This window comes from Lithobates pipiens, unplaced genomic scaffold, assembly GCF_037356315.1.
Source record: "Lithobates pipiens isolate NorthernLeopardFrog02 unplaced genomic scaffold, aLitPip1_a1.2 Scaffold_19, whole genome shotgun sequence".
In the NCBI taxonomy this organism is placed as follows: domain Eukaryota; kingdom Metazoa; phylum Chordata; class Amphibia; order Anura; family Ranidae; genus Lithobates; species Lithobates pipiens.
The window spans coordinates 442,231,250-442,253,049 of NW_027507764.1; the positions used below are offsets into that span (position 1 = coordinate 442,231,250).

The 21,800-nt window shown below is 41.3% G+C and overlaps 1 protein-coding gene across 3 annotated transcripts in view; it reads left to right on the forward strand.

Moving 5' to 3' along the window:
* The window catches only part of SNTG1 (syntrophin gamma 1), a 923,961-nt gene that overhangs the window by 782,363 nt on the left and 119,798 nt on the right, over positions 1-21,800 (forward strand). For all 3 annotated transcript variants that reach the window (XM_077492670.1, XM_077492672.1, XM_077492671.1), the window contains one exon: positions 18,138-18,240. In XM_077492670.1, the coding sequence (XP_077348796.1) occupies positions 18,138-18,240 (103 nt within the window). The remainder of the gene's footprint in view (positions 1-18,137; positions 18,241-21,800) is intronic.

Here is a 21,800-nt window from a genome sequence, read left to right on the forward strand (position 1 = left end):
GCATATCTTGGTGTCATCTGCAAAGACAGAAATATTACTTTTGATGCCAGACCCAATATCATTTATAAAGATGTTAAAAAGTAAGGGTCCCAGCACTGAACCTTGGGGTACACCACTGATAACCTTAGACCATTCAGAGTAAGAGTCATTAACCACGACTCTTTGAATTCTGTCTTCTAGCCAATTTTCTATCCATTTACAAACTGATATTTCCAAACCTGTAGACTTTACCTTACACATGAGCCGTGTGTGCGGAACTGTATCGAATGCTTTTGCAAAATCCAAGTATACCACGTCCACCGCCACCCCTCTGTCCAAGGTTTTACTTACCTCCTCATAAAAAGAAATCAGATTTGTCTGACAACTTCTGTCTTTCATGAATCCATGCTGTCTGTTGCTTAAAGTGTTATTGTTCAGCAAGAACTCGTCGATGTGGTCTTTTATTAAACGCTCCAGTATCTTCCCAGCTATAGAAGTTAAGCTAACAGGTCTATAGTTACTTGGTAAAGACTTTGATCCCTTTTTAAATATAGGCACCACGTTCGCCCTGCGCCAATCCAGTGGGACTATTCCCGTCATTAATGAGTCCCTAAAAATTAGATACAATGGCTCTGAAATTACAGAGCTCAATTCTTTTAGGATCCGTGGGTGGATGCCATCAGGTCCAGGTGCTTTATCCACCTTTATTCTGTCTAAGTATTTCTGGACCATATCCCTTTTGAGCCATTGTGGATCATTTGGGGCTGTGTCACTACCACCCCCATTATGGACATGAGCTCCCCCATGCTCTTTTGTGTACACAGAGCTGAAGAAAGTGTTTAATAAATTAGCCTTCTCTTTGTCCCCAGTCACCAACTCTAGATTGTTTTGTAAAGGGCCTACATGCTCAGACTTGACCTTTTTACTATTAATATATTTGAAGAATTTTTTGGGGTTTGTCCTACTATCTTTTGCAATCTGTCGTTCGTTTTGAATTTTTGCATCCTTGATTTCCTTTTTACATATACTGTTAATTTCTTTGTAACATTTAAATGACACTAGTGATCCTTCATTTTTATATTTTTTAAAAGCTCTTCTCTTACAGTTTATAGCTTTTTTAACTTTGGCCGTGAGCCACATAGGTTTTGTTTTTAGCCTTTTAAACTTATTGCCCATGGGAATATACTTTGCAGTGAGGTCCCCAACAGTCTTTTTGAAGAATTCCCATTTCTGTTCTGTGCCCATTGAAGCGAATATTCTCTCCCAGTCTAAGTCCTGGAGAGTAGCCCTCATCCTTGGAAAATTAGCTCTCTTGAAGTTAAGTGTTTTTATCTTACCCGTATGTATTTCTTGTTTAGCGCTAACATCAAAGGAAATCATGTTATGATCACTGCTACCCAGGTGTTCCTTTATCTGGACATTAGTAATAAGCTCTGCATGGTTTGAGATTACCAGGTCCAACAGAGCTTCATTCCTAGTTGGGGCCTCAATAAACTGGACCATAAAATTGTCCTGTAATAGGTTTATCATTTTTTGCCCTTTAACTGTCCCAGCAGTGCCATTACTCCAGTCAATTTCTGGGTAGTTAAAATCCCCCATTATTATCACTGTCCCAGCCCTTGCAGCCCTTTCCATCTGTGCAAGGAGCTGAGTCTCCACCTCCTCATTCACATTGGGTGGTCTATAACAAACTCCAACGATTAACTTTGAACTACCCCCATCTAAATGCAGTTCCACCCATAATGCTTCGGACTCATCACACTCTCCATCCACCAGGTCCTCTTTCACACTTGCTTTGAGATCACTTCTCACATAGAGACAGACCCCGCCACCTTTCCTTTTTACCCTGTCTCTCCGAAAGAGTGCATAGCCAGGAATATTAATAGCCCAGTCATGTGAGGATTGAAGCCAAGTTTCAGCAATACCGATTACATCATAGCTCTCCTGATGCACCACAGCTTCCAACTCACCTATTTTGCTTGGCAGACTTCTGGCATTGGTGAATAAACACTTTAATGCATTATTACATTTTGCTCTGGTGTTTTTCATATTATTTTTAGTAGTACAAATTGCACTATAGTTTTCAATGGCTGTTTGCAACATGGGAAATTTCTTGACACCTGCCATATCCCACCCCCCATCTGAGCAGGTTTGTTACATTGAAAACAATCTATACCCGCGCTAAAGTGAAAAGAAATAATTGTTAACCACTTGCTTACTGGGCACTTAAACACCCTTCCTGCCCAGACCAATTTTCAGCTTTCGGTGCTCTCACACTTTGAATGACAATTACTCAGTCATGCAACACTGTACCCAAATGAATTTTTTGTCCTTTTTTTCCCACAAATAGAGCTTTCTTTTGGTGGTATTTGATCACCTCTGGGGTTTTTATTTTTTGCGCTATAAATGAAAAAAGACCGAAAATATTGAAAAAAATGCATATTTCTTTGTTTCTGTGACAGAATTATGCAAATTATTAATTCTTCTTCATAAATTTTGGCCACAATTTATACTGCTACATATCTTTGGTAAAAATAACCCAAATTAGTGGATATTATTTGGTCTTTGTGAAAGTTAGAGAGTCTACAAGCTGTGGTGTGAATCGCACAAAATTGATCACATCTGATGTACTGGTGGACTATCTCGCTTCTTGTGACCCGAACAAGTCAGGAAAGTACAAATACCCCCCAAATGACCCCTTTTTGGAAAGTAGACATTCCAAGGTATTTAGTAAGAGGCATAGTGAGCTTTTTGATGTTGTCATTTTTTTCCCACAATTCTTTGCAAAATTAAGATTTTTCATTTTTTTTTCTCCACAAAATTGTCATTGTAATAGGTTATTTCTCTCACATGGCATGTGTATACCACAAATGACACCCCTCAAAAAATTCTGCTCCTCCTCCTGAGTATTACAATACCACATGTGTGGGACTTTTTCACAGCCTGGCCACATAGAGAGGCCCAACATGCAGGTAGCGCCATCATGTGTTCTAGGAACATAAATTACACATCTAACTTGTTGACTATTTATTACACTTTTGAAGCACCAGGACAATGACACGTGACACTGATGACAGATGGCACTGATACGTGGCAATGATGACACTTATACGTGGCACTGATGACACGTGGCACTGATGACAGATGGCACTAATATGTGGCACTGATGACAGATGGCACTAATATGTGGCACTGATGACAGATGCCACTAATATGTGGCACTGATGACACGTGGCACTTATACGTGGCACTGATGATGCGTGGCACTAATACGTGGCACTGAAGACACGTGGCACTGATGACAGATGGCACTAATACGTGGCACTAATACGTGCCACCGATGACAGATGGCACTAATACATGGCACCGATGACACGTGACACTGATGACAGATGGCACTGATAAGTGGCATTGATGACACGTGACACTGACAACAGATGGCACGTGACACTGACAGGTGGCACTGATGACAAATGGCACTGATACGTGGCACTGATGACAGATGGCACTAATACGTGGCACTGATGACAGATGGTACTATGTGGCACTGATGACACGTGGCACTGATGACAGATGTCACTTATACGTGGCACTGATGACAGATGGCACTGGGGACAAATGTCACTGACAACAGGTGGCACTGGGGGCAGGTGGCACTGGGGGCAGGTAGCACTGGGGTGGATGGCACTGGGGGCAGGTAGCACTGGGGTGGATGGCACTGGGGCAGATGGCACTGGGGCAGGATGGCACTGCTGGGGGAGGATGGATGGCACTGCGGGGGGAGGATGGATGGCACTGCTGCGGGAGGATGGATGGCACTGCTGGGGGAGGATGGATGGCACTGCTGGGGGAGGATGGCACTTTTTTTTTTACTTTTTTTTTTTTTCAAAACACAGCAAAGCAGAACGGCTGCCGCTGCAGCCGTTCATCTCTCCCCTCTCACACTCTGTCTGTGTGAGGAGGGAGAGCGGCGCTGAGAGATGATCCCATATGTTTACATATGAGATCATCTCCCATTGGACACGCCGATCACGCTGTAAACGGCCACTGTGATTGGCCGTTTACAGCGATCTGTGTTTGCCTGTCCCCGGGGGACACGGCGAACACAGAACTTCCGCGATGCGCGCCCGCGGCAGCGCGCATTGCGGAAGTAAACATTAGGATGTCCGGGGACGGCCTCCCGGACGAACGCGCCTGCTCTACGGCCGTCATTCGGCTATAGGGCGGGCGCGAGGTGGTTAATATGAATAGAATTTGCAGCTGCTGTATAAAAAGTGCTGCTCTACACAAAGTGCTAATCACTTGAATCATGCAATATTATTATTATACAGGATTTATATAGCGCCTACAGTTTGTGCAGCACTTTACAACATGAGGGCAGACAGTACACTTAACTAGGTTAAATAGATCCTCTCTCCTCATGTCTCCTACTTTTTTTTAGTAATTTCCTCAAGATCCCTAGACCTATAACCCTTTTCTTGAAACCTATCCATCAAAATATTCTGCCTGTGGGGGGGCGTGGCGACCGAGCGCCAAGATGGACGCTTGAGCTGAGAGCTCCGTTCGACCACCGGAGAGAACAACCCTATCGCAGCTCCATCGGTGACATATTTCCACATAAACCTATCTACAACGCAGTGTAGACACCTTCGCTTCCACCGAAGATGCCAAAAAATAGAAAGAATCAACAACCGCCGCGGAAACTTCCGAACCTCTTCAGAGCGCGCGGAATCACACAAAATGGCGCCGGATCGTGTGTGACTGAAATTCAGGAGCAGGCCTCGCAACAACCTCACCTCCAAACGACTTCCCTCAGCGGTTCCTCCTCGGGGACGAATAGCCCAACGACTAGAAGCCCAGCCAAACAAAGGCAATGGATATCTTCTCCAGATGCAAACCGAGCGGACCGTGACATGGAGGTAAGCGGTTCTGCTCCTGTAGGCCATGCTATACATCCACCGGCATCCGACCTGATTGCGGCCTACCCCACATCCGATCGACCGGTCTCAGATACAGTCCTTAAGGAGATGCTGATGTCACTCAAAGCCTCCATACAAGCTGACCTCACTGTAGAAATCACTAACTGCCATAGGGAAGTATTGGCCCTAGGTAATAGAGTGGATCAAGTGGAGCGCAACATGGGGGAATGCACTACTTCCTTCAATACTTTAGTAGAGGCCCACAAGTCCCATGATGAAGAGATAGCATGGCTAAAGAGTAAAGTTGCAGACCTCGAGGACCGCTCTAGGAGGTGCAATATTAAAATCAGAGGTGTTCCTGAAGCCATACCTCCAAACCAATTACTGCAGTATGTACACACGCTATTCTCCAACATTATCCCTACATTATCTCCTCAAGAACTGACCATTGACAGGATTCACAGAATCCCCAAGCCAGCATTTCTCCCTGAAGGTACCCCTCGGGATGTTTTGCTCAAGATGCATTACTATCATATCAAGGAACAAATTATGACTGCGTTTCGTACTCGGGGCAACAACCTCTCTCAATATGCTGAATTGATCCTCCTTCCTGACCTATCAAGGCATACTCTGCAATTGCGCCGAAACTTAGCGACCATCACTAAGGCCTTGCACAACCCCAATATACCACACAAGTGGCGTTACCCAGCAAAGTTGTCCATCTCACATGATGGTACTACGCACACAGTTACCACTTTATCTGAAGGTATTGCACTCTTGCGTCAATGGGGCATACTTCCACAAAACAAAGCCCTCTGGAACCACCTGCAACACAACTACGCCCTATTCCGGACGAGTGGCAAGTAGTTTCGCGCAGACGAGCCCCCAAAAATGTCACTGATGGCAGTAAATGATCATACACCGCTGACAAATATGTTCTCTCCCTGGACACAAGGATTTCGTCATCTCTCTTTGTTCTTACCCCTGACATTTGTCATTTCTGCAGCTTTGTTTGCATATGGATCGCTTATATGATTCTATTTTTACTATTCTATACGTTATTGTTTATTTTTGTGGTTACACCCTTTGTTTCATTAGCACTGGACCTACACATTATGGACCCTTCATCTCCTGTCCTACTACATTTCTAACTACCATGGCAGCATCTCTTCTGTCAACCTCATGGAGATCAGATGACTCTAATAATTATCGAAGGACACTGTGAGTACACCTACACATTTTTTCCTACCTGAAATATGACCATTACTTTTGTTTCCATTAATGCCAGAGGCCTCAACCACCCCGTGAAACGCTACTCGCTGTGGACCGAAGCTCATAAACTAAAGGCGGATATTTTATGTGTGCAGGAAACTCATTTTCAACAGGACAACCACCCCAAATGTACACACAAAAACTACCCACATATATTCCTGGCAAATAATCCAAATAAAAAAAGCGGAGGTGTTCTTCTTGCCATCCGTGACACGGTCTCCTTCCATCTCAAGAAATCCATCACAGCTGACAATGGTCGCTATATTATTCTCCAGGGTGATATTAACTCTAAACTGTACACCATTGTATCCATATACGCCCCAAACACCCGACAGATTCGGTTTTTGAATAGACTAATCCGTAAAATACAATCTATCCAATACGGTAGTCTCATTATTGGTGGCGATTTCAACCTCATTGTCGACCCACAACTTGACACTTCTAATGTCAAACGTAACAACAACACCTGCCTAAATAAGGTCCTACATTCTGAAAAACTGTACGACGTGTGGAGATGCACACATGGCAACGAGAAAGACTTTACCTTCTTCTCCCATGTACATGGGTCTTATTCCAGAATAGACTTCTTTTTATCAGATCAATGGACCTTACAAAATATTTCATCCTCTGAGATATATGATATTACGTGGTCTGACCATTCTGCCATATCACTTTCTATTCATGAGAAGGGTGTCTCCCCCTCGTCACCCATCTGGCGATGCAGTGTTAGATTACTACAGGACCACGATACCAGGGAACTGATTTCTCAAAACCTTAAAACATATTTCCAACAAAATGAACATTCAGTAGAGAGTCCCTTCACACTCTGGAACGCCCATAAAGCGTTTATTAGAGGCATCCTTATCCAGCTAGGAGCTAGAGCTAAAAAGAAGTATACTGCAACCATAGACTCCATTACTTCCGACATCCACAATTTAGAAGCCCTTAATAAAGCATCTCCCTCTCACCAGCGGACTACTCAAATAACTTCACTTAGAGAAAAATTGAGAGATCACTTGGCCCAAAACTATGATTTCTACCTTAGACGCTTGAAGTTACGTACATACGCCTGTGCAAATAGAGCAGGCAAATATCTTGCCAATAGGATTAGAGCAATACGCACCAAAACTAGGATTTCCCACCTGATACACCCTACATCCCATCATAAAATTATCAATCCTCAGAAAATCGCAAACCACTTTGCACAATATTACAGTGAGCTTTATAACCTTAGCACCGACCCCCACACTCCTCAACCTACTCTTCCCAAAATACAGCATTTCCTCAAAGATTTAGATCTCCCTAAACTCTCCGAAACACAGCTTGAATTGCTGAATTCACCGTTCACAAGTCATGAAATAACATCAGTCATCACTTCACTTCCTCATGGGAAATCCCCCGGTCCTGATGGACTAAATAATGAATATTTCAAAACCTTTTCCACCATTCTTTCCCCGCATCTCCAAAAGATGTTCACACAGGCAGCACATTCAGCATCCTTTCCAAATGAAATGTTAAAAGCATACGTGACCACCATACCCAAACCTGGCAAAGATCCCACTACCTCTAGTAATTTTAGACCTATTTCTCTCCTAAACACGGATATAAAGATCTACGCCAAACTTATCGCCCTTAGACTGTCGGAGTTTATGCCTTCCTTAATTAAGAGCGACCAGATGGGCTTCATCAGGGGGAGACAAACTTCTGATGCTACAAGACGTATTATTAATATTGTTCATTATGCTAATTTAACTAAAACGCCTTCTCTGCTGCTCTCCATAGACGCAGAGAAGGCGTTTGATAGGGTGGAATGGTGTTATATGAAAGAAGTCCTCCAAAAATTTGGCTTTCACGTTCTCATCTCCAACGCAATGTTGGCTTTATATTCCAATCCATCCGTCCAAGTCTTAACAGCTGGAATGCTCTCCACACCGTTCCCTATTTCTAATAGCACCCGTCAGGGGTGTCCACTATCCCCAACCATTTTTAACCTTATGATAGAACCTCTGGCGGAGGCCATTAGATCCCAGGCCGATATTACTGGACACGTGTTAGGATCTCATAACCACATTATCAATTTGTTTGCCGATGACGTTGTCCTGATGCTGACAAACCCATCCAGGTCTCTCCCCTTAGTCCATGAAACTTTGAAAAACTTTGGTGAGATTTCGTACTATAAAGTTAATTTCGCTAAATCATTGATTCTAGATTTAGGAATTGACAAACGTATCAAACTCCAACTTCAAACCACCCTTCCGTATGTATGGAAAGAGGATAGCATACCCTACTTAGGTATAAAAATCACCAATTCCACGAAAACCCTAGTCTCTATCAACATAAAGCCACTGCTTCTAAAGATAGATGAAACGCTTAAATGCATAGCCAAGACTGAACTATCCTGGATGGGTAGATTGGCAGCGTGTAAGATGTTAGTTCTCCCTCTCATATTGTATATGTTCAGATCCATACCTATACCTATCCCAACCCATTTCCTTAAGACCTTGTCTACTACTCTGTGGAAATTCATATGGAATGGTAAAAAAGCTTGCTGCTCTCCCAGCAACCTGATCCCGAATAACCGAGCAGGTGGAGTGGGACTAATTGACGTTTATGATTATTTGTGGGCATCTAGACAAGACCAACTCCAACACTGGTTCAAAACTATAGATTCACCACTTTGGGTTGAGCTGGAAAGGCATATGGCCCCAATGCCAGATTTAGTGGCACTACTCGTGAGTGATGTCTGGAAACCCTGGGCTCTCCATTCCATGGCTCCCACCCTCATAGCCTCCCTACAGGCATGGAGGTTCTTCCTACATCATACCCATAAATCTCAAAATGCTGTGGAATACAAATTTCCGCTTAGCCTGCTCGAGCATAAAATCCCTATGCTGTCCCTAAAGCAGTTCCCCAACCACGGTATCCACACCATCCAAGACCTATTGTCTAATGGTACAGCTCTTTCCAGCACACAGATTATGGCTCAATACGATCTCCCCAACAAGTACCAATTTACATGCATCCAAGTGGCACATTTTCTGAAATGAAACCCTCCCCCTACAATAACAATGCCATCCAATGCTTGGAACTTCTTAACTCGCGAACGCCCCCACAGGAAAGGCATTTCGCTTTTCTACTCCCTTCTACACGATAAACAATCCTTTGTGAAAACAAAATCGATTAATAAATGGGAGGCAGATTTAGGGAAAACATTTACGGATGATCAGTGGACAACTACATTTCGAGAAATCCAAAAAGCCTCACGTTCTATTAATCATTGGGCAATGACCATTAGAATTATCAACAGGTGGCAATACACACCGTGTAGACTGGCAACATTTTCTCCATCTGCCCAGAGTACATGTTGGAGAAATTGTGGACAGCCAGGACACCTACTGCATATGTTTTGGGAGTGCCCCAATTTGGTTAGTTACTGGAACCAAGTGTTCCAACTAATAACATCACTCACGGGTATCGTCACTCGCCCCAATCCATCCCTAGGGATCTTACATATGGGTATTGAACAATTTCCACATGATATGCGGTTTGTTATTTCCAACATCCTTCTTTCTGCTAGATCCATGGTATTACAACATTGGAAAACTGCCATGACGGTAAACATCTCTGACCTAATTAGAAGAGTGAACCAACACCACACTATAGAGCGTGCTCTTGCTATAAATACATTGAAGTGCGGTCTATTTGATAAGCAATGGAAAATTTGGACCAACAAATATAAGAATTCTGTGACCTAGATCTTAATCCTGATAAGATATATTCTGTGTAGTAACCAGTATTTGCATTACTGTTTGTGTAACCACCTACTTATCCATTTCTTTCTCGTTTTTTTTTTCTTTTTTGTTTCTTTTTTTTCCTACCCTTTCTTTCTCTCTCCCCTCTTCCCTCCCTCCATTGCATCGACTGTTAATTACAACTGTAAAGTCAACATGTCCTGTACCACTTACCTTTGTATCACCTTTATAAAACAATAAAAATGTATTGATAAAAAAAAAAATATTCTGCCTGTACTTCATGATCCTCTTTCTTAACACAATTACGTCTCACTCTCATTAGTTGACTTTTGGGAATGGTACTTAACCATCTGTGATAATAACAACTTCCCAATGGGATCTATCCATTCCTGTCAACTTATTTTATATTTTGCACTGTTTCAAGCATTGTATTTTTGTAAATTATATACTGTGTTTGAAGTTTTTTGGATTATACATCAACACAATTTGTGATAAGATTTTTGAGGTTTGTTACATTACTAAGAGCATTGAGTTTTGGGCAGGCTGTAGATGATGTGATTTTCTTTCCTGCGACCACGGCTTGCAGAAAAGAAAATCGCTCAATTCCCCCATCAACACAACCACAGGGAACCGTTCCTGCTGGGAGAACAAACAAATCATTGCTAGCAGCTATAGCCACTGGCAATCTCACATGAATATTCAACATGCTGGTTGTACCCAATGTGATCGATGGATTGACTTGGGTACAATAAAGCCGCGTACACACGGGCGGACTGTATGGCCAACTTAGTCCGTCGAAACACATTTCAGAGGACAGTCCGCTCGTGTGTGGGCTTCAGCTGACTTTTTCAGCGTGCAGTCTGGCGTACTAAGTATTTCGGAATTTCCGTAATACTGTCCGTCATACTTTGGTTTCAGCGGACAATCTGCTCGTCAGTAGGCTAGTTCGACGGACTAAGAATGGCGCATGCTCAGAAAGGATTTACACGGCGAAAGGTTGCATTGCTGTGTATTGGACTTCCTATTTCTAGTCCCGTCGTACGTGCTGTACACGTCATCGCGCAAGCTTTCGACGGACTGTTTGTGCATCCGTGTGTGGTCAAGTCCGTTCATTCAAAAGTATGACGGACTGTCCATCGGATTGTATGACGGACTAAGTAGGCCATACAATCCGCCCGTGTGTACGCGGCTTTAGTCCTAGATGGTTCAACTCTCGGCCTGTCCCTGCCAAACCAGCCGAGAGTCTAACCATCAGCCTTACACTTGTTTCAATTGAATTTCACAGTTAAATTCATACACCATGCTTAGCGACTGTAAAAGGATTATAATATTTTTACCTTGGTGCTGGGGTTAATAATGATTTTCTATGAAGGAAAGTAGAAAAAGTAACCATTTAAAAAAAGAGGTAAACAAATCACTGATGAAATAAATTGATTGCAATATAGGGAACTTAAATAGTTAAATGTTTATTTTTTGTAGAAAACTAACAGTTCCAACAATGTCATGTTTATTTTTTGTGAATTTAACATTTTGTTGTTAAAATTGTCATGACACAAAATAACTAATGCATGCAAATGAACTCATGTGGCTCTGTGAATTGAACTTATAATTTAACACAGATTTATATTTGCATGCTTATTGCCTGAGATAAACTTTTGGTCTATTTTGCTACATTTATAACATAGCCATAAATCTTTACTTTTGCTGCCATGGTTTAATGATGTTTGGTCCCTTTAGCTGTATTTTCTTTTTGTTACTACATCTGACGCCTCTATATTTTTAGTATTTATTATTTTCTTTAATTAATTTTTGATCTTCAGCCATAGTGTAGTGCAGGTACTTGAGGCATTTTCTTCTTCTGTTTTATTATCTATGTAATTAACAGCAGTTCTTTTGAACTGAGTCTAAATCTCAGAGAATTATTAGCAAATTTGTTTGAGCTTTGCATAACATCTTAGCCCAAAGAGTTTTTGAAAAGAAATCGACTTTTCTGATTGTGGTAAACAAAGCTGTAAATGTACTGAATAGGGATTAATGTCCCTGTTATTGAATTTATAGCGTGTAGCTGAAATACTGAAGGCTGATCATTACAGTTGCCACAAAGGATGCTGTAATGTTTGGGCTCTCTAAAATGTGTCTAAATAAGCAGGATTTAGTTAAAAAAGTTAAGCTCTTGTACCTGCACTCACTTTTTATACAAGAGCAAATTTCTTACATTACTGTTATCTGCCTTTGGCATGGGAAAAATCTTGTCATTACTAGAAAGAAGAAGAAATACAGATATCGTTTTTTTTCTTTAAGGTTAAGGTGTTCTTATGACAATATTGTCTTGTAAAAATCATTGAATTTTGTATGCAATTCATAGACAAATTTTTTTTTTCTAGTTTGGCTCAATAAGCCCTACGTCCTTGGATTTCCTCTCTGCTTCAGAAACCATGAGTTTACAACAGTTTATAACACTGTTGTTAGAGCCCCTGATCACAACAATTGGTTAAACATGTGGCCTCCCCTTTTACCAACATCACTGCCAGCTGCCCAATGCCCTGCAATAAGACCTAATCTGACAGCTCCTTCACCTATGTATTGATCAGTTCTCCACCTTCCTGTTCCCCTATCCCATGTTTCTACCCTCTGATTCATAGTGTTTCCACCCCATCTGTGTGCACCAGATCCCCACCGATCTCTGCTAGCTTCTCTGTAGCCTCAATCCCCTCGCCTCTCCATTCAACTCTGCGTATTTCTGGTCCCCCTGTCCCCAAATTCTGTGCCCTCCCACTTGTGAGATCTGGCCTCTCTGTCTTCCTCTCTGTGTGATACAACCACCTGTTTCCCACCTCTCCACCTGCTTCTGTGTGCTCCAGACCCACCTCTTCCCCCACCATTACCAAGATATGTCCCCATGTGTAATGGCCTCTCTGTCTTCCTCTCTGTATGCTCCAACCACCTGTCTCCCACCTTCCCAGCCACCTCTGTGTTCTCCAGACGCACCTCTTTCACCACCATTACTAAGATATGTCCCCATCTGTACTGGCCCTCTGTCTTCCTCTCTATGTGCTCCAACCATCTGTCTCCCACCTTCCCAGCCACCACTGTGTTCTCCAGACCCACCTCTTTTCTTACCATTACCAAGATATGTCCCCATCTGTACTGGCATCTCTGTCTTCCTCTCTTTGTGCTCCAACCGCCTGTCTCCTACCTCTCCACCCACCTCTATGTGTGCTCCAGAACCACCTCTTTCCCCATCATTACCAAGATATATCCCAATTTGTACTTGCCTCTCTGTCTACCTCTCTGTATGCTCCAACCACCTGTCTCCCAACTCTCCACTCACCTCTGTGTGCTCCAGACCCACCTCTTCCCCCACCATTACCAAGATATGTCTCCATCTGTTCTGGCATCTATGTCGTCCTCACTGTGTGCTCCAACCCCCCGTCTCCCACCTCCCCACCCACCTCTATGTGTGCTCCAAACCAATCTCTTTCCCCACTATTACCAAGATATGTCCTCATCTATAGTGGCCTCTCTACCCACTTCTCTGTGCCTTTATATAAAAGATAAGGCTTGTGCAAAATTGAAACAGAGACAAACTTCAAATTATTAATAAATGCTGTATTGCATAATGTTCATACTCACTCAGTCACTATGAGATTTTTTTCTGTATTCTGCCAAAAATCTGAATGATCCTGCTGCTCTTTATCTCCACCTTCTGTTCATGTCCTCAATTTAGCTTGGTATTTTGCAACTTTAGTGGCAACTCTGCACATGCTCAGTTTTCAATGGGTTTCTATGCTGAGCATTTCCTCCCTATCACATGTGAGCAGCCCACGTGACTATAGAGCGACACACGTGGGTGTATACACAGTGGTAGATGACAGCCCACTTCCTTTCTCCAGCTAAATACAATGGGGGGGGGGGGGGGTGCAGGATATTGCATGTAGATTAATGAAGAATTTACCTTGCTCTTTTTATAAGACACAGAATAAAGGGGGGGGGGGGGGGGTGATGCAGCCTTTGACTGGCAGAAATCTGCTCACACCATTGTATTATTACAAAATAGTAAATATTTGATTTCAAATATATATTTATATGCCAATTGAAACAGTTTATTAGTCAGTTGCCACCTGCCCACCATAAAACGACAGCATGTTGGTGCCGCTCTCACTCTAGGGTGACGTCATACGTCTGCGGAATTTTCATTCAGAGTGCGACAGCGCTGAAAACTGAAAAATGGCATGGGCAGGAAGGGGGTGTAAGTGCCCTGTAGACAAGTGGTTAATATTTTTATTTTTTTACTCTGTATTCCAAAGGCAGTTTTTGTTTTTTAATTTTGAACATGTGACCAGCAACAGAGGACTAGAAGCTCCTTCTGCTTATGTTTCGCTGCAGACAGGCTGGGAAAGATCAGGTTAATGTGACAGCTTTATATTGATTAGGCACAATTGATGTTTTCATGTTTTCCTACATAGGAACCCCAGATGTGTGTGCTTCTGTACATTTGTGCATGTACATGGAGTGGGGGGGATTTCGCTGCATTAGTTCCTTCCCTTGCCACTGTACCCTGCAAAAAGTAGAAATGAAAAGTAGAAAGCAGAAACATGTTTCTGGGTTCTTACAAGATAAGGGGAGATCAGCTAACAGACTTCGCTGGTCTCCCTTCTTCCCTCTGTCCCAGGTCTGCATGTGGGAAAGCAGGGTCCAAAGAGGGTTGCCTGGGGGAAGTTGCACATTTTGGGGGCCCATGGAATCAGACAATTGGTTTGTGACATTTTCAAACATTTCCAACTGCAGTAGAAACCAAGAGTGTGTGTAAATATCTTTGCTGCTGCAGAAAAAGGGTTAATAACACACCTCAAAACACAGGGAAAGAAAAGAACAAAGGTAATAAAAACACAATATTAGGCAAATATTACATCTTCCTATTTTGGTATAGTGGTAAAATTGTAAATGTGGGGACACCAAAGTACAGCTCTTCTTTACAGACATTAGCCATGTGTGCAAGGAATAGAATACACCCATTAAATAAAAATTGTCTAACAGTAACTATGTAAATAAACTATGTTTCAATGTGTGTATGTGGTACCATAAGGCATCTGTGTCCAAGGAAGATGTTAATGTTCACAGATGTAAATGAGAAATGTAAATATAGCACAGTGGCTTATTTATCTTTGTTATCATATCTAGTTTAGAATAAAAGTAGCATTCTAGTGAAAGTGATTTTGACAGTAACTAAAAATTACGTTTAAGTGATTTTCCCTGGTGTGTTCCCTACTTTGGTGCATTGATTTATCTACTAGAATTCTCATTGTACCACAATTGGAAGTATTGCAAACTAGCCTATAAATGTATTGATGTCAGAACTCAACTCCCTGCACAAAAAAATAAAAAAATATAATATTATTCTGTAATCCAAGCACTCTGGACCAATCAGGGCTAGTATGATGTTAGTCTTTGACTATCCAATTAAAATCTGGGGTTGCTCATGTAGCAGGCTGTATTGTTTAACTACAGTGAAGGGAGGTCCAGGACCTGACTGTGCTGTTTGACATGGTTGCCTGGATCACAAGAGTGTGTATAAAAAAATGCAAATACTTTTTTTTTTTTTTTGTTCAATAGATTTTTACTTCATTACCAAGAATGATACAAATATGAAGTGCTACATGTAGCAGAAGAGCAATGTAGACAAAAAAAATATCAGTATGTAATGTACTGATACCCGGAGAGTACATAAGAGAACTAGGTACAAACCAGCAAACAAAGTGTCACTGGGAGTAAAAGCAGTAGCAATGGTAGAGATAAAACTGTAGAAAAGCTGTACAGAATGCAGCTATAGGTGGTGGTCTAGGTAGTCCAGGGTTCCCATATAGTTTCAAAAGATCATACCTTTCCATTTCTCAAAGCTTTAATCTTCTCTTAGAGAAAGTGAGTTTTGATTAAATCTATAGATTTGAATGGATTTGGTGCACAGTGTTGCCTCCATTTTCTGGTTATAGTTATTCTGGCCACTAATAGAATTCATGTAACATCCATATGAAAACCCGTACGAAAAAGCCGGAGATGGATTAGGGAAAAAGCCGGAGATGGTTTAGGGAAAATGCAAATACTTTTGATAGGTTAAACAATTCCTCTGTGGGCCAAACAGCTATGCATTTAGCAATTATACCTGGAGTTCAGGTTAAAAGCAAATGATTGGTTTGCCTAAATACAAGGTTCTTTAGAAGCAACAATTTGAATGTAATCTTACTCTGTTATGCCAAAGAATACAAAAACGTGCAAACTGGTGATAGATGAACGAAATATATAAGGAGGAATACTCTTTATCTTTATCTCCTTTTACGCTCATACAGTATTTCTGTCAGTTTCATCTTTCTGTGGTATTCCCTATTACTATTGGAAGCATACAATCCTGTGGCCAAATGCTTACTAATGGGGAATCATATACTAGGACTAAGTTTCAGAATTGTGGCTTGGTCTTTATGGGTTTATGTAGCATTTCTGAACTCCCGAGCTGTACTTGCAACCAGCTTAAAGCAAGTGTTCTGAGGTGTGCGATGCTGCTTCTTGAGTAAAATCAATTCTGCTTACTTCAGGTGGGATAAGAAATAGATGGTCTGGGCCCCATTCAGTTGTGGACTAGGTAGTAATGGTGCACGGTAGACATGTGCGGGTTTTTTCATCCGAAATATGAATTTCTATGCTTAAGAATGGTATACCAAATACGAAATTTCGTTGACAAATTTCAGATCCAAATTCCGTTACAACGGAAACGTGACTGGTGTTTTGTTGACCAATCAGAGGTTTTCTTCTGCTGCTGAGTGAGGGTTGGGAAAATTACCTTTTTTAATATAGGAGTGGGAGACTGGTACTGGTAGTTGATTGGAGAATCAGACAAAATAAGAATGTTCATTAATATAATTTTATTATTGTCATAATAATTACGATTATTCGTTATGATGAAGCGAAAAACTCAGGAAGTCAGCACAGCACAGGGATGGTGGGAGCCCCTCATAATGAGCACAGCAGGGGTACATCCCCAGGAGGAAGTCAGCACAGCAGAGGGATGGTAGGAGCCCCTCATAATGAGCACAGTGCAGGGATGGTGGGAGCCCCTCATAATGAGCACAGCAAAGGTACAGCACCAACAGGAACTCAGCACAGCATAGGGATGGTAGGAGCCCCTCATAATGAGCACAGCACAGGGATGGTGGGAGCCCCTCATAATGAGCACAGCAGGGGTAAAGCCCCAGGAGGAAGTCAGCACAGCACAGGGATGGTGGGAGCCCCTCATAATGAGCACAGCACAGGGATGGTGGGAACCCCTCATAATGAGCACAGCAGGGGTAAAGCCCCAGGAGGAAGTCAGAACAGCACAGGGATGGTGGGAGCCCCTCATAATGAGTACAGCAGGGGTACAAACCCAGGAAGTCAGCACTGCACAGGGATGGTGGGAGCCCCTCATATTGAGCACAGCAGGGGTACAAACCCAGGAAGTCAGTACAGGGATGGTGGGAGCACCTTATAATGAGCATAATGAGTCAACAACTGCCATATTGAGGAAGGTATTTTTTGGTTTTTAAATTCATCATAACGAGCGTTTGTAGTTGTTACAACAAGTTAACGAAAATTCGTATTTCGTATGAATCCAAATTGCGATATACAAATTAACGGCTAATACGAAACGGAACAGAGTGAAACAAAACAAATTTATTGACGGCGCACATGTCTAGTGCACGGCAATGTACTGAATTGGTTGCACTCATTTTCACTTTGTGATGTAGAGGGAAGTTAAAAACCAATCTTAGAAAGTGTTATTTTACCGAAAGAGCAAGTGATTCTTGGAAGAGAGGAGGTAGCCAGTCAATCAACAATAAGTGGATTCAAACATGCTTGTGATAAACATAGATGCATACAAAAATAAAAGAACAAAAAACAAACAAATATAAATATGGGGCAGACCTGATGAGTCACTTGGTCTTTTTTCTGCTGTAACTATTTTATGTTTCTCTGTTTCTTTAATGAATGAGATATGCAGACTATTTTATAGAGCTCATCTGTTTTGATGTTTGACTGTATTATTGATGGTTCTTATCCTTGTCAATGGTAAACATGTAAGAGTAATAACTAGTGAACCATGTGATCTAGATAATGTGATAAAGACTGTTTCATCTGCATAAGGAGCAGGAATATCAAAAGAGATATAACCATTTTGTCTTCATAGGTGCAAGTTTTACGAAATGCCGGAGAAGAAGTTACATTAACTGTTTCATTTTTAAAAAGGGCGCCGGCTTTCCTTAAATTACCACTGAATGAAGACTGTGCGTGTAAGTGCTGTTATTGCTGTTGCCATCTGACACCAATTAGGGCAATATATATATATATATAAAAATACTTGTAACCTTTTCTGCATGTGAAAATATAGCTCACATCATGCTAAATGATTGGAAAAATACAATGCATTTGTCAAAGACACTGAGCACTTGACATGTGCAGTGAGGGGATGATATGAGGTGAGTCATAAAATTACAGAAGAAAGAGATGAAAGAGAAAAATAATTACAGCAAGGAAGAGAAGAAGGAGCAGAGGGAATTTATAAAGAGGCCAGGAAATATACTTAGATATGTATCTGAAAGGAGAGTGAGATACATGAGAGAAAAAACAAGTGAAAAGATTCATGGGGTAATGTTTATGAATTTGTGATGCATAATTTTATTTTTTTGTTAATTATTAAGGGACACGTAATTCAGAAACAGTTGCGTTATACTGCCACAAACAGGAGGATTTGGACACTGGCAGGAAATAAATAGTTACCATTCTGGTATAATCTCTCCCTGTTGGACTGAATGAGAAAAGGGACTGCCTCTAATGTGACCATTGAGCCCTGGGGTCTGCTTGTGGTGCTTTCGAGACCTCTGATTACTGTGTGTTAGTAGCAGAGTGCTTTTCCATGTATAGAGCCTTGGCACGGCCCCCCAGTGACACATTTCTAAGTAGGCTGTGTGGCCTGAGTACCGTTAGCTACTATACTTCTTAGAACTATGGGGCTCTATTATTACCCTGTTTTTTTCTATTGGTCTCAATGGAAATGATTAAGCACTGAAGAATTGAGCCACTACCTAGGGTGACACACACATGAACTTAACTCTCTGGTTTGGCCTTAAGCATGAGTTGGCATCTTCTCGCAATTGCTCTTAATTGCAAGAAACATGAGGTTCCTCTTTGGTTAATTCTTACTGTTCTGAACAAATGGTTTGCAAAAGCCGAAGTTTTTTTTTTTTTTTTTTACCAAATATTTTTCTCAGTTTATTTATCTCTGTCAAGTAGTGCAACATATTGAACTTCAAGCACAAAAAAGAGCAGTCTCTTTGTATTGGATCTTTCCAGCTCATGGTCCATTAACTGCTCTGAGGGAGCCTGCAGTGACCCTTCTAATGTCCCCTGTCTCCACCTGACACAGACAGCCAGAACCATTTCCCCATATGCCTTTTTCCCAGCTCGCTCACTTCTACAGTCCTCTGAATTTTCCTGTTTGACATACCTGCAGCTGTGGAAACTCTATCTGATGAAGAGTCTCGGAAAATCCTTATTGGGTGGTTTAGTATTTGAGGTATCTCAAGCAGCAGCTATAGCTACCAGGCTTAAAGAATAGTGTATCCTTTTGACATGGTGTGCGCATCCTTATAAATGAAAGACCAGCCTGCAGTTTCTACTAATTCTGTTAATAGTCTAGAATCTCTGAGAGGCCTCTAGATTTTAAAAAGTTTTCCACTACACTCCTTACTCAAAGGCATTCTGTACAGAGACTTGTACATTTCTGATAACTATTCACACCTCCCAAGCAATATCCATTTGCAGAGGCCGTTATCAATAAGGAAGCCATTCCCACTGTTGCCCCGCTTTAATAAATCACTTACCATTCCTGTTGCAGAAGCACCACTGTTTAAAGATCACATTGACAAAACATTTGGAAGCTCTTTCAAAATTCTTGATTTCTTTGACAGGCCCTGCATTGCAACCTGACATGACCATGACTAAAATCATGTTTAAGGATCCAGCTTTCATGCCTACTGTACTTTTAACCCTATTTGTTGGGTGCTTAGAGCTCACACTGACAACCCTATACTATTGTGTAAAGAGGTTTTCTGATATAGTTTTTTTTTTTTTTTTTCCTGAATGAGTCTCTTCCTTAAAAATAAAACATATAAAGAAACTAAATGGACCTCACTAAATAAAAATCATAAATGGCAATGAAAATCAAGCTAATAAAACTATAAATATCTGGTTAAACATTCAGAAAATATGAAATTAGTAAAAGTGGAAAAACACACCAATACATTAAAATAAAACTCCACAGTAATAAAAAAAGAAATCCATGTTAAATTCATGATAATATAAGATGCCCCAATACAAAAAAATTTAAATGTACAGTAGTAAATGAGTTTATGTACAATAAGAATGTCCCAAGTCAACATAAATATACTGTAAATAAAGTTTTTCAAGTGTTGTGTAACAAATGCAATATTGTGCAAAACAAATTTCGGTGCTTCACTCTGATCAAGTTGAAAATACTCTGCTGAATCTTTGCATGTTCTCAATCACCCAAGTGAATACAGGCTCACCTTAAATGAGGGACCTTTATAGTATAAAAAAATCAAACAGTGCTTTCCTTTTCTCATATGGTACACAACTGAATCTTCAAATGTAATCTAAAATGGTGCTTCTCTTCCATCGCCTCTCCCTAAAAGTGATCACACAATGAATGTTTAACTTACCTTGCAAGCCAGTGGAAAAAAATGTACCCTCATAAAAGATGCCACGGAGCTAAAAGTACACATTTTTGCCAACTGAAGGAACCTAATCCCTAAGCTGCGATTACTTTTGCTCTCTCCAATTTTGTTTTCTACATGAAAGTTCTGAGCCTGATGGCAGCTCTATTCATGGCAGACTACAGTATTTCAACTGACAGTGCCTGGAACAAGAGAGTGGTCCCTGCACCTGTTATTATTTTAAGACCTGTGCCATAAGAGGGGGACTTTGGATGTTGATCTCCTGGCCTTCAGGTTCACTAACAAACTGGACAGGTTTTGTTTTCAGATGCAGAGATATATTGGTGGAAACAGTGGCTGCTCTGGTGGCTTCATGGAATGTGTACTGTTGGATCTATGCCTTTCCTCCTCTGAAATGCCTTCCAAGTCTACACCTCAGGATTGAGATGCAGGACATTTCAGTGATTTTCATAGCTCTAAATTGGCCAGGCAGATGTGGTACTCCAACCTTATCAAACTGCTAGTTGACAACCAGTGGGCTCTTCCTGAACAACCAGATCTTCACAGTCACTACTGTTAATGGCATTTTAAACACTAGTAAGAATTCAACCTCCCGCAAGGTCTACCGTTGCACATGGAAAGCAAACTTTTCTAGGTGCAAGGAAATTATAAATTTTTTTACCCCAGGAGAAACTCCATGGAAATTTTACAGTAAAGCCTGGATCAACATGTGGCTATGAGTTTCATCAGGGTGCACATTTCAGATTTGCAATTTTATTTAAAAGAATACTGGTCTCCCATTTTTTGGTTAAGATATTTTTATAAGGTGTCTCTCTTGTATGTCCTCCCTTGCAACTACCCATGACATTATGAGATTTGAATTTGATTCTGTCCGCATGTCAAAGACCTTTTGAATGTATTGGGGATAATCTCCATTCCACCGTTTCTCTCTGTGAGGTGTGTCGGGACTATCAGCTTTGTCTTGTGAATAATCATTTCACGTCATACACAAACATAAAGTGATGTTGAGGCTCAGAGCCCTAAGGTCGTTTTTTTGGCTGGCCTTTCAATTAAATCAGGACATTGTTCTTCCATCTCTATGTACAGTACTAGTACAT